Here is a 12,515-nt window from a genome sequence, read left to right on the forward strand (position 1 = left end):
TTCCGTTTCTTTTCAAAAGAAGGCTTCACTGTGATAAAGCATTCCTACAGTGGGAATTAACTACAATGAAATAATTTAAGAATTTCGTTTATACTCTATCTGTGTCCACTACGTAACGTCTATGCTAACGGGGAGGCGAATGCGCGTGGCTGGATTAGAACAGTGATGCGTTCTTCAAAAACAGGAAGGACTTTCTTTTTTCCTCTATTCACATTCAAAATAACCACACAGCGATGAAACAGAATTAAAAATCGGGTGGAGGGATTACGGACCTGTTGTCAAGGCTTCCAGGCTGGAGGCTTCCGCACCTGTTATCCTGGGAAAACGCCGAGTTCCACAGAGCTGCATCAAGGTTAGAAATGCCCATGAAACCCCGACCCAGGTAGAAACCGTGTAAAGCTTTATCTTTTCCCCACCTACTTTAATTTTTTTTTAAAAAAGTGAAAGAAGGGGAAACACTCTTACAAAATAGAAGGTGTAATATATGAGAGCAAGGAACTTCCCCGGAGGCGGCAGGGTGAACGTGGCCCTGTGTTTCTGTGCTACCTCAGTCCCATGCCGTCCTTCAAGGTGACGCCCTCTCCCCCCTCATACTGCCAAAGGGCTCAAGGCACAGTTGCCCCCTTTTCTTTTTCACCTAAGGTGTCACGATCTGGTTTACTATGTTTGGCCACCACGTTGAAGGCGGCCGAAGTCTGAAGCAGCCAGAAACCGTGACGATGTGATGTACTAAATCGGGTGATGTACTAAAATGACGGGCCTGGCCACCAGGCAAAAAAAAAAAAAAAAGTCTCAGGGCGTTTCATGAGTCAGCCTGTGCTCCCAAATTGGCAGCGGTGGTCAGGATGGACCTCTGCAAAGCGCCCGGGTCTGGGATTTGGAAAGTCACCCCCCCCCCACCCCGCGTTGCCACAGCCTGTTCCTCTGGGTGGGCAAAAGTAGGGTCAGATCTAAATCGTGCTTTCCAGTAACAAGGAATGACATGCCTCTTCCCCCTCTAATATGCTTTTATCCCCCCCTTTCTTGATTTTAATAAGCAAATTGTACCACCATCTTACTCTGATATGCTCCTTTTTAGAAGCTGTATATCACATTAATGGAAGTGTTTACTGCTGGGAATATTTCCCGTGTACAATGATCTGTAACCCTCTTATCTCCACTAGTTGCATATTATTAGTTCACATCCAGTTCAATTTATAAATTAACAGAGGTGCCATTTGTCTGTATAGAAATCAATGCATATTTATGAACTTCTTTTATTCAAATAGATTTTCAACACATCTCATCTAAAGACAGAATACAGAAGCCTGTGTGACTTGGGCAACGTGGCCCCCGAGTGACTGAGACCCAAGGCACCCACCTCGGCAAAAGGACACAGACTACCTCTCAGGTTTGGGCAAAAAAACAGCCTTTTACGCATTTACTTAGTTCACTAAATGTGCTCAAAATGCTGTCGTTAGCTGAATTCATGATTTCCTTTTGAACTTCCAAGTCACCCTTATTTATTTTTTCCGTTTTGTTTTTGCGCCAAGGAGACTGCAGTCAAATAACACTCGGCAACTGGTTTCCTCTCTTTGGACTGAAAAATTAAACAGATACTAAATTATGACAGTGAATTTAGAAAGGAGGGCTCCAAGGGCTTGAAAGAACATGTCTGGGATAATACGATGCTTCTAAGAGCATTGCAGTCACATCGCGGCAATCGCCAGAGCGTGCTGTGTAACTACCTCCTCGGCTAATACGCTTCCTTCTCGGTGATGACTAATCATGTTCTATTAAACAGCAGTAATGCTGGAAGAACTCAGCTGTACGAGTGTAATGAAGCCGGTACTCTCCCTGGACAGATTAGCTACAACTGATTTGACACATACCATCATAGGGGCTTCAAACCTGACAAACTCTTCTTGCTTCTGATTTATGCCGTCAAGCTCCTCGGAGAAGAGATGAAACCCAAGCGTTCCGTCTGGTAGAGGTGAAATGTACTGATGTGCTGAACCGCCAGTTAAGGAGTGTTGCCCCTTCTCCTGGCTGCGCGCCTCCCCTCCCCCATGTCCCGTCCCTTGTGCCACGCTCTGTCTCCCGGCCACCGGAGGGACCGGGGTCCGGCGCCGTGTGCTACCATCAACGAACCCAGGCCCGCCGGTCGCTCCTGTGTGTTGATCAGGGGAATTTATGCAAAGGAATCAATGCTGCAGCCTCCGGGCCTCCTCTTCGCCCCTTGAGGACCATCCGGGTTTTGTGATTTCACTTGGCGTGAGTGGGGTGGGGTGGAGGCGTGGGGGGTTGGCTGGGGACCACCAGGAGGAGTGAGGGGACGCGACGGGACTCACGTGGCGTGATCCCTGAGGGCGCGCGGGAGGCTGCGGGCACCGCCGGTCCTCAGATGATGGTGGGCACCCTCCCGCCGCTGTTGTTCCGGTTATTGTTCTTCCTGGACAGGTTGGGGGTGGCCATGAGCACGAAGCGCTCGTCGGGGCAGCCGTACTGCAGCAGGACGTCGGTGCACTCCTGGCTGGAGGCCTGCCGCGCGTAGGCCAGCGCCGTGTTCCCGTGCGCGTCGCGGGCCATCACGTCCACCCCGTACTGCAGAGGTAACAGAACCGCATTAGGGTCACGGGAGGGAGGGGACAGGGCGCCTTGTTCAACCCCGCAGGCAGCTGGGGCAGATGCGGACCCCGGGACGCGCTACCGGGAACCCGCGGGGGAGACCAGCGTCCAGTGTCCCTGCCCCCGTGCCCCCTACCCCCGCCAGGTGTATTCTTTTCCGAAAAGAGTGTGCTTTTTGCATCGAAAAGCCCCTCCCCTGTGCAACAGAAATGGACCAAGGATAACTCTAGTTTTGCTATTTCTATTTTGACTTTCCAATTATAAACACAAAAAACGATCACTCTTTTGATCTCAGAGGCGATTCATTTTCATTGAAGGAAATACATAGGTAATACATAAGAGCATAAGAAGAAAAAATCACGTATAATCTCGCTATTCAGAGATAATCTTGGTTAATCTTTCAGTGGATTTCCTTCTAATGGTTCTTCTTTGAATCTAAATGCATATATGAATAACTGAGCTAAAACTTGCACAAATAATTTTTATCTTTTTTTTTTTTTTTACTGAACTTGGTGCTCTGATCATTTTCTCAGATCATTAAAAGTTATTCAAAAGCATGACGTATAACAGCCATATAACATTCCTCCGTATGAACATAACTCAGTTACTCTGTCCTTGGTAGCTACACATTGTGTTTTATTTTTTTTTTAATTATTTTAAAAAATTTATTTATTTTGGCTGTGCCAGGTCTTCGTTGTGGCATGCAGGATCTTTTTTTTTTTTTTTTTGGTTGTGGTATGAATGTGGGGATCGAATCCTGACCAGGGATTGAACCCAGGCCCCCTGCATTGGGAGCACGGAGTCTCACCCACTGGACCACCAGGAAGTCCCTACACATAGTGTTTTAAAGTTGTCATTGGTCTAAATAGTGCTGTGATGTACATCCTCATACTGAACCTTTCTCAGGATCTCAGATTGTCAGAGTGATGACTAGAAGGGGTAACACGGGATTAAATTACACAAATAGTTTTAAGCTTCTGGATCTTGAGAAAGGGTGGACTGATGTCCACTTCCACCACCATGGATGGGAGTCTCATCTCTCGTCTTCAGGAAGCATGAGCATTAAAGGAACTCTTGGCCAATTTGAGGGGGAAAGATGGCATGCAATCTGTTAATGGAACTGCGTTCCCCCAAACTTTATATGCTAAAGTCCCAACATAGGAACTGTATTTGGACATAGGGCCTTTAAAGAGGTGATTAAGGTTAACTGAGGTCATATGGGTGGGGCCCTAATCCAATATGACCTGTGTCCTTATGAGAAGAGAAAAAGACAGCAGGGATGCATGTGCACACAGAGGAAAGGCCCTGTGAGGACACAGACAGAAGTCTGCAAGCCAAGGAGAGAGGCCTCAGGGAAAAAAGACCCTGCCCTCCCCTTGACCTTGGACTTGGACTTCTGGCCTCCAGAACTGTGAGAAAATAAATTTCTGTTGTTTAACCCCCCGAGTCTGTAGTGTTTTGTCAGGGCAGCCCCAGCAGACTCATATGCAACTGCTAACATGAAGCTGAACACTGAGTGTTTCTGATATCTGTGTATCTAATTCTCCCATCACAGCCATCCCAAGAGTCAGGTAAAAATATGTAGAAACTGGCATCGTTCTCAGCTGTGCTGGACAGACCCATTGCCTGCCCCTGGGGTTGGGAACAGAAGAGCCCCCAGCAGGTGACCCATCTCTGGACAGTGTCCCACTACTGGTGAGCACACACCCCTCCTCCCTACCCAGGACCCTCTCAACGGGCAGCTTTCCGCCACCCTTCGAATGGGGACCTGCTGTGGCCAAGGACCCCAAAGGCACGCAGGCAGCGGCCAGGCAGGGGGTGCGGGCTTCTCCGAAGCAGCTCCTGGTGGCACAGTCATTTCCTCCCTTTCTTCTCCCCATTCAAGCTGTATGGCAAATGCTTCAATAGGGATTAAAAAGATAACTCTCCCCAGCGGAAATTAATCGGAAGAGTCCAGAAGAAGCCCTTTGACAAACTCCGACCACATCAAAGTTCAAAGTCTAGGGTCCAGCATTTTTGTGTTATGTGAACAAAAAATCCAAAGGTGTGGCAACGGGAAAACCACATAAACCGTTCAGTTTATGTCCTCTCTCTCCACCCCTTCCCCACAAAACGATGATGGGAGTCTTTTGTAAAAGCAACAAGAGGAACATCACCAACTACACTTGACCCAAGGCGGGGGTCATCCCAAAGATGAAGCCGGCAGAAACGCTAGCAAATGCCGTGCAAAGTGGACCACTGTGCCCGCGTAAGGAGACTTCGTTCCTCCCTTTTAAACTGGTGCTCTGTGTGTGCCCTCACACAGGTGGGCTGAAAGGGAGCCCCCCCACCCCAAATCCTAAATTCCCTATTACTAATGCTTCCCACTTCCAGGCGGGCAACGATAGCCTTCTCCCAGAATGATGCCCGCGGAGCAGTGCCGAGGGCGCGTGGGCGACCTACCCAGATGAGAAGCTGGGCCAGGACCACATTGCCCTTCCGGCAGGCCAGGTGCAGCGCCGTGCGGCCGTCCCCCTCCCCGCAGGTCTCGTTCACTTCGTCCCGGGAGCCGTGCGCCAGCAGCAAGATGACCGTCCGCAGGTCCTCGTCGGCGGTGGCCCGCAGCAGGTGCTGGCCCGGGGACAGCTCCGTGCACGCCAGCGGGGCCAGGAAGAGCTTCTGCTCGTACTTGGCCCGGATCCACCTCTCCTTCTCTTCCCTGCAAGAGTCACCAGACAGGCGAGGTCACGACCGCGAGGCAGAACCGGGGCTGCACCCCTCTGCCCAGCCACCACCGTGTGTGTGGTGTGTGGTCCGGAGGCGTCCAGGGGGCGGTGACAAGTGTCTTCACCCGGCACCAGGAAGGCCCCCTCGGGGGAAAGGCTTCCCTACAGTGTACAAAGTGGGTCCCCACCAGGAGCACCACCTGGGCACCTGTTAGAGATGCAGGTTCTCAGGCCCCATCCCAGCCCCCAGAATCAGAACCCCTGGGATGTGTTTTAACCAGCCCTGCAGGGGATTCTGACGTCCTAAGGTGTGAGAACCAGGGATCGGCCTTGAGCTCTCATGTGATTTCTTTTTTTTTTTTTTTTTGCAGTACGCGGGCCTCTCACTGATGTGGCCTCTCCCGTTGCGGAGCACAGGCTCCGGACGCGCAGGCTCAGTGGCCATGGCTCACGGGCCCAGCCGCTCCGCGGCATGTGGGATCCTCCCGGACCGGGGCACGAACCCGCGTCCCCTGCATCGGCAGGCAGACTCTCAACCACTGCGCCACCAGGGAAGGCCTCTCATGTGATTTCTTCTGCTTTTTGTGGCCCCAGAAGAATCACCCCGCTGCCCGGGTCCCGCCCAACGCAGGATGGATGCCACAGGCTCGGAGGCCCCATCCACTTTAAGCGGCCACAGCCAGAGCCAGGATTACAGACCACTTGGCTGGAGTCCAGGGGGCAGGGTGGCCGGTGGGCTCTCCCACCTGGCGTGACCTCGAGGGCTTAGTTCTCAACCTCATCGGCCGGGGAGGGGCTGTGTGTGAGCTCGGGGGTCTTATAGACACTCCTGTGGAAGAAAACGCTGCTACAGACGACACATGAAAAGGCAGCGAATCCAACGGGGAAAAGAGATGCAAGCGAAGCTCGTGACCCTGCGCGGCTTTCTTAGCTCTCGGGACACCTGGGGGAGCCTCGGGGAGGGCGTCAACGACTCCTTCAAGACGAAGAGCAGCCGGGGGGGTTTTCCAGGGCAAGTGGGCTGAGGCCCAGCCTAGGAGGCCAGGCAGGGGGCCCCCTGAGGCCAGAGCTGAGTCAGGGTGCAGAGGGCAGGAGGACACGGGGAGGGAAGGTGTGAGGCACGACGGGCATGGCAGCTGGTGCCCCTCCCCCAGGAGCATAACCCCAGCGGGGTGGGAGTGCTAACAGGCCCACTCTCTGGGGCCCAAAGAGGACAGTATGTTGCCTGAGACATCTGGAAGGAGGGCTGGGGAAGGGAGGAGGGGGCAGGATGGGAAGAGAGGAGCTGAAGAAGGAGAGAAGAAACCAACAGCAAGGTGTGTTTATATTGACCGGAAGGAGAAGACCCCGGGCCGTCTACTCGTGCACTTGGGCCGCTAAGGGTGGATTTGGGTGTTGCCTCTTCTAATACAGGTGAAGACCACTGAAAACAACTCAGTAATCCTCAAGACTGCAGCACTGCTGGGGGGAAAAAACTGGGGGGGAAATGCACAAGACAGAAGTGAGATTTCACAAGTAGCTCTTGAAATGAGAGTGTCTGGGAACAGAATGGGGCCGGGGTTGGGAGGGGGGGTAGGGGGAGTGGGGTGGGGGACCTTAGGCCGGACAGATGCTTTTTTTTTTTTTTTTGATGTGGACAATTTTTTAAGTCTTTATTGAATTTGTTACAATATTGCTTCTGTTTTATGGCTGCGAGGCATGTGGGATCCTAGCTCCGTGACCAGGGATTGAACCTGCACCCCCTGCCGTGGAAGGCAAAGTCTTAACCACTGGACCGCCAGGGAAGTCCCCGGACGGATGCTCTTTGATGAGGCTGATGAAAGAAGCAACAGAAGCCCTAGAGATAAGAAGTGACTGTAATTACCCACAGAGACGTACATATACACGGATCCACAATTGCCCTGTCCTAAAACTCAGCATTTTCTCCGGGGGAGTCAGGAGGGTACATAGCTACAAACCACACAGGGGCATCACCTGGGGCCTCCGCTGGACTGGAGAAAGAAAACTCGTTACCCGTGACATTTTTCCTTTCCAAGTACAGAATAAAGGCCCTGTTTACACCTTTTACCCGTGTTGACATTGCTCCTGGTGATGTAGTGTCGGGTTAGCCCTAATCTGTTTCTAAATACTTAGGCAAACATTTTCTTCCAGGAGTAAATCTGGATTAGTTTTGCTTCGCTTCCTGGTCCCTACGAGGGACCCCCGAGCGACCCCCCGACCCTTTTCATTAGGCCATTTCTAGGACGAGCACGTGGCTGCAGCTGAGAACTCACACCAGCACCCGGAGGCCGGCTGCACAGCCTCCCTCACTTGGGCCAAAATACAAGCACAAAAGCGCCGGCGACACCTTGGAAATACCGGAAGAGGTGAAAGGCGAAAAAACCCCAGGCCGGGCCTTGCTGTTCGTGTTACTTAAAAACCTTATTTCAAATGTATTAAACATATGTTGATGCATTTCATAAATCGCCGAAGAGCAAAACGCGAATTAAATGAAAAGGGACAGCAGTGGGCGAGATACAGCCAGATTTTCAAGTTCCAATCTGCTAATTCTCATTTCTTGGTAGGCATTAAAATCAGACCTCTTTTACTCTGCTCCGGTTGATTTTAATACTCATTGCCAAGTCATTCAGGGACAAACCAGAGGATGGAACACGGTAGCTACAGTCCTAACTGCAATTATTCCATTTTCTTTTTAATATTGGAAGACCCCAGCCAAAGAACGAGGTCAGACCCCCCAGCTTCTAGCTCCTCTGCCGTGGTCCATGTGGTCTCTTGGGGAACGCCCCACCCCAAGCTCACCTGAATTCACTGAACTCGACACGTGTCTGAATGATGAGTGCATTTAAGCTGTTCTTTGCTTTTAAAAATCAGTGTCGTTCGCAATACGTAATAAAGGCAGGTCCAGGTTTCGTGGGGCTGAAAACACGTACCGTTTGGGGAGCCTTCTGTAAGAGGAAGACTCTGAGATTATGTACGTGAAACGAGGAACAGGGAGGAGGGCCTGGGGCTTGGGCTTCCTTAGCCTGGAGCGGGGTGATGATTATTTGTGAGGGTTTCAGAACCTCCAACAACTCAAATACAGAAAACAGGCTTGATACTGGGAACCGTCCCCAAGTGATGCTGCCAGGAGACAAAAGCAGCGAAAGCCTCTAGGCAGCCTTCTCGCTGGGGTCCACCTTTCCCAGCCCCACGTCCACACGGCCCCTCACCTCCACCAAGGGCCTCCCCAGATCTGTTCAATGCATGGTTTTTTATTATCTGACAGGACCACGGCTCTTCACCAAAACTTCTTGTGTTATTTAAAAAAAAGCATTCGATGCCGGCTTCTGGGTCCTGCAGGACGGTGATGTTTCAGTGTTTGTTTTTTTTCAGACACCAGGAGGCCGGAGAGCAAAGGAAGGCAGACCACTGGGCCTTGAGTCTTGTGTCAGGCGTGCTGCTTCTCCACAGCTGAAATCCAACTGGAAGGAACAGGGGATTCAGGAACGTTTCCGTTTTGTGGGAGCTAATTCGGCAACCCCCATGCGTGCATCAGCACTTAATATTAGTTACAGCCTATGTCCTGCGGTCACTGTCCACGCTGACAAACCGGGAGGAAAGCTTAATTCTGCATGCTCCCTGCAGTGGCCAGAGGGAGGGAAAAGAGAGTCCACACTGAGCTAAAAGGCTGCGGGTTTCGGCCTTGGAGAGGCTGGCGTTCATGTGCTTGCTTTGTTCTTCTTTGTGGTGGAGATCTTTGCAACTTCAGTCACTTCCTGGGCCCTCGTTTCCTCATCTGTAAAACGGGCACAGTGACGTCTACAGCAGGCAAGGTGGTTTTGGAATTTGAAGTCACGTGTTCGGATGAAGTGCTGGCCGTACACAGTGGTTCCCTGACACATGGCGGCCGTGGCTGTCGTGATGCTTGAAGAGAATAACATCTCTCAAGACTCGCACTGCTGTCGTGCACACAAGCGCTCCCCGTGGGGGCGTCGCGGGTGATGAGGCGGCGTTGGGGGCAGGGGGGTGGGGCCTGACATTCCCGCTGGGTGGGCGAGGGGACCCTGGCCAGAGGCCTTGACAAACCCATGGGTGTCCTGTGGGGCTCCCCCTCCAGGGTGCAGAAGGACCTGAGACACTGGGGTGAGGAGTGCTCAGCAAATTCGAACGACCCCATAGCTGTCAGGACCTCTGGGGCCAAGTCTGGTTGGCCTCTGCCCGTGGCCTTGAGCATCTAAAGCCCTCCTGGATGTTATGGACTGACTGTGTCCCCCCCCGCCCCCGATTCGTGGACTGAAGCCCTACCCCACCCAACGTGACTGTATTTGAAGACAGAGCATTTAGGAAGTAATCGAGGTGGACTGAGGTCACGGTCCTGGTCCGTATAAGAAGGGGAAGAGACAGCTGGGGGTCTTTCTCCCCGTGCACAGAGGAGAGGACACAGCCGGTAGGTGGGTCCGCAGGCCAGGAAGAGGCCTCAACAGAAACCAACCCTGCCGACACCCTGACCTTGGATTTCCAGCCTCCGGAGCTGTGAGGAAATGAACTTGTATTATTTAACCCCTCTGCCTCCTCTACCCCGTCTATGGTATTTTGTTATGGCAGCTGGTCTGACTAATACACTGGACAGCCACATGGTCCACTGTTTCCACTTGGCTTCTGTGCCAACAGTCACCATGGGAAAGACAGATACTCTGACAATGATTCCTTTTCTGCGAGAATATTCTGTCTAAAACCATTCGCCCCAAGAAACCACGATGCCAAAGCACAGATACCCTAATGGTGACTCTGACGTCCCAATCTTGCTTCTGGGATTCCCGGCTTGTCTCGGCCCAGCCTTTCTTTTTCCCCAAGGAAGGCCAGTTCAAGAGCAGTGTAGCTGGCAGTACATCACCTCACCTCATTCCAGTCCCCTGGAGGCTCACTGCTCACAGCCTCCGTTAGCTAATGAGCTAAAAAATGAATTATTGGCACGGCTGGCCATCAGCAGAGAGGAGGAGGCCCCGCTCCTCATTTGAGCCCTGCGGTGACACACCTTTAAATAAATCAGCTGCACGGGACCAGGGAAAATGAGAGAACGGGCCACTCATCACGAGACACCAACCCAATCCCCCCGAAGAGAAAGACAAGATACAGTCGAAGGCACAGGAGTAACTGTTTTCTCTCCTTCTTGCCTAAGATGAAACCCTTTCCAGGTAGCCTTCCATGCCCTCTGGGCCCAGGAAACTGCCTCGTGTGTGAGCCTGGGGCCCAGGTCTCGGAAGCCGTGACTCCAGGGTCCTGTGGGGTTTGCCGGGCTCAGCTGGTCTGCTAGGACTGCAGCCTGACAGATGAGGCTTTGCCGCACTTGACCTTGAGGGGTGTTGACTCGGCCAAGGCTCCACCAAAGGTGATCCCGGGGGCGCACCTCATCTGCAACCCGCAGATTTAGTGCCTGCCGAATGGAATCAACTACCAGCACCAGTAAATACCGCGAGGCCCCACTGAGGAGGGGCCGTCTCCAAGCCGCAGGAGCGCTTCCTGTGATGGTGCTGCTGGTGACGGTGACGATGGTGACAACAGTGACCGGCTTTGTGGACGATTCCTGACCCTGGAACACCCGCCGTGTTCTTACGAGTGACCTACATGTCGAATGCTGAACACCATGCATGTGTGACGGCAGAATTGTGGCCATATTTTGGGAAATCATGACATAAAGGAAAGGCTTCAGGAAAAGAGATGGGTCATTTTTGTGGCAAGCTTCAGAAGATGGGGAAAAGGGTGGGGTCTGGAATTGACAGACACGGCTTTTCCTTTTTTTTTTTTTTTTTTGCGGTACGCGGGCCTCTCACTGTTGTGGCCTCTCCCGTTGCGGAGCACAGGCTCCGGACGCACAGGCTCAGCGGCCATGGCTCATGGGCCCAGTCTCTCTGCGGCATGTGGGATCCTCCCGGATCGGGGCACGAACCCGCGTCCCCTGCATCAGCAGGCGGACTCTCAACCACTGCGCCACCAGGGAAGCCCGAGTTACCTGTTTTATATATAGTACTGTGTATATGTTAATCTTTGTTTGCAGTTTTATAGTAAACTTTAAGCCTTTCTCATCCTTCCTTGACCTTTATTTACCAAGCAATGGACAGGTCACTGATAAAATAGCTGGACTCTGTTGCACACACTAGGAAAATCCCCAAGAGCATCAGAGCTAATGTTTATTAAGTACTTCTGATGTGTTAGCCGCTGGGCTAATTATCTGGTTTCATTCTGACAACACCTGGTGGGGTAGGTCCTGCTATCATTCCCCCACAGTTTAGAAGGTGAAGACGGTCTTGCTGGGTCCCCGACCTGAGACGGCCCAAGCGGCTGTCCCCGGTGGTCACTGCCTGAGCTCTTCCTCCGGGCTCTGCCACCTCCCAAATAAGGAAACTTGATCCCATCTGGAAGGGCATCGCCTGCGTTGTGGGATTCCAGCCGAGTCCCCAGCACTCCGCCCGCCCGTTCTCTTCAATCACCTCACCACGTGGTGATGGGTCAATGTGAGTCGCTTTGGAGAATCTAGAGCTGTACCACCCCGGGGGCAGCATGAGCCACGCACAGGTGTTTAAATTAACCCAGATGAAACAGCAAGTCCCGCTCCTCTAGACGCGCCACACGGGTCAAGTGCTCAGTGGCGCCAGGGCTGGCGGCTGCTGTCTCGGGCAGTGCAGACGATCTACAGCGTCTCTATGACTGGATCTAGAGCTTCTCCATCCTGGCAGGGCTCGTGCTCATCCAGACAACCTGTCTAGATCAGCACTAGGGAGGGTTTTTCTCTCCCATTTTTTTCTTACCCAAATTATTTGGGAATAACCATAAATGCAGAATGAAGAGAAAGGAAATCACCAATGTGTGTGTGGGAGACGGAGTGGAACGGAAGCCAATGCAGAGGCCAGCACTCAGGACAGCAGCTTCTCTAGGCAGCCGGGTCCCGGGGGGCGGGCACCTGTCACTGCTGGTGGCCATGACGTCACTGGAGCACCGCAAACGCACGCTGTCAGTGAGGAGCTAAGGGCAGGGCGGGTCTCAAAGACCCTTTGGGAAAGCTGAGGCTGAGTTGGAGCCGCATGAGACCCGCGCCACGCCCCTTAGAGAAACGCCGTCTTGATGTGGTCGGTGGCCCCTCCTCTGTCCACCGTAGGGCTACAGGGATGCGGCCACACTCAGCCGCCACCAGCTGTGCTTGGCGTCTGGCAGGGAGGGCCCGGGGTA

General features: G+C 52.7%; 1 protein-coding gene across 7 annotated transcripts in view; it reads right to left on the reverse strand.

Annotated features, from left to right (window-relative positions):
- Nucleotides 1-1,232: 1,232 nt before the first annotated feature.
- The window catches only part of AGAP1 (ArfGAP with GTPase domain, ankyrin repeat and PH domain 1), a 552,897-nt gene continuing 541,614 nt past the window's right edge, over nt 1,233-12,515 (reverse strand). For all 7 annotated transcript variants that reach the window (XM_027117564.1, XM_027117546.1, XM_027117554.1 and 4 more), the window contains 2 exons: nt 5,050-5,305; nt 1,233-2,583 (listed from right to left, as the gene is read on the reverse strand). In XM_027117564.1, coding sequence (XP_026973365.1) covers nt 2,380-2,583; nt 5,050-5,305 — 460 coding nt within the window. In that variant the 3' untranslated portion in view covers nt 1,233-2,379. The remainder of the gene's footprint in view (nt 2,584-5,049; nt 5,306-12,515) is intronic.

The sequence above is a fragment of the Aethalodelphis obliquidens genome, unplaced genomic scaffold (assembly GCF_003676395.1).
Source record: "Aethalodelphis obliquidens isolate GAN/ISIS:26980383/991018 unplaced genomic scaffold, ASM367639v1 scaffold2, whole genome shotgun sequence".
NCBI lineage: Eukaryota > Metazoa > Chordata > Mammalia > Artiodactyla > Delphinidae > Aethalodelphis > Aethalodelphis obliquidens.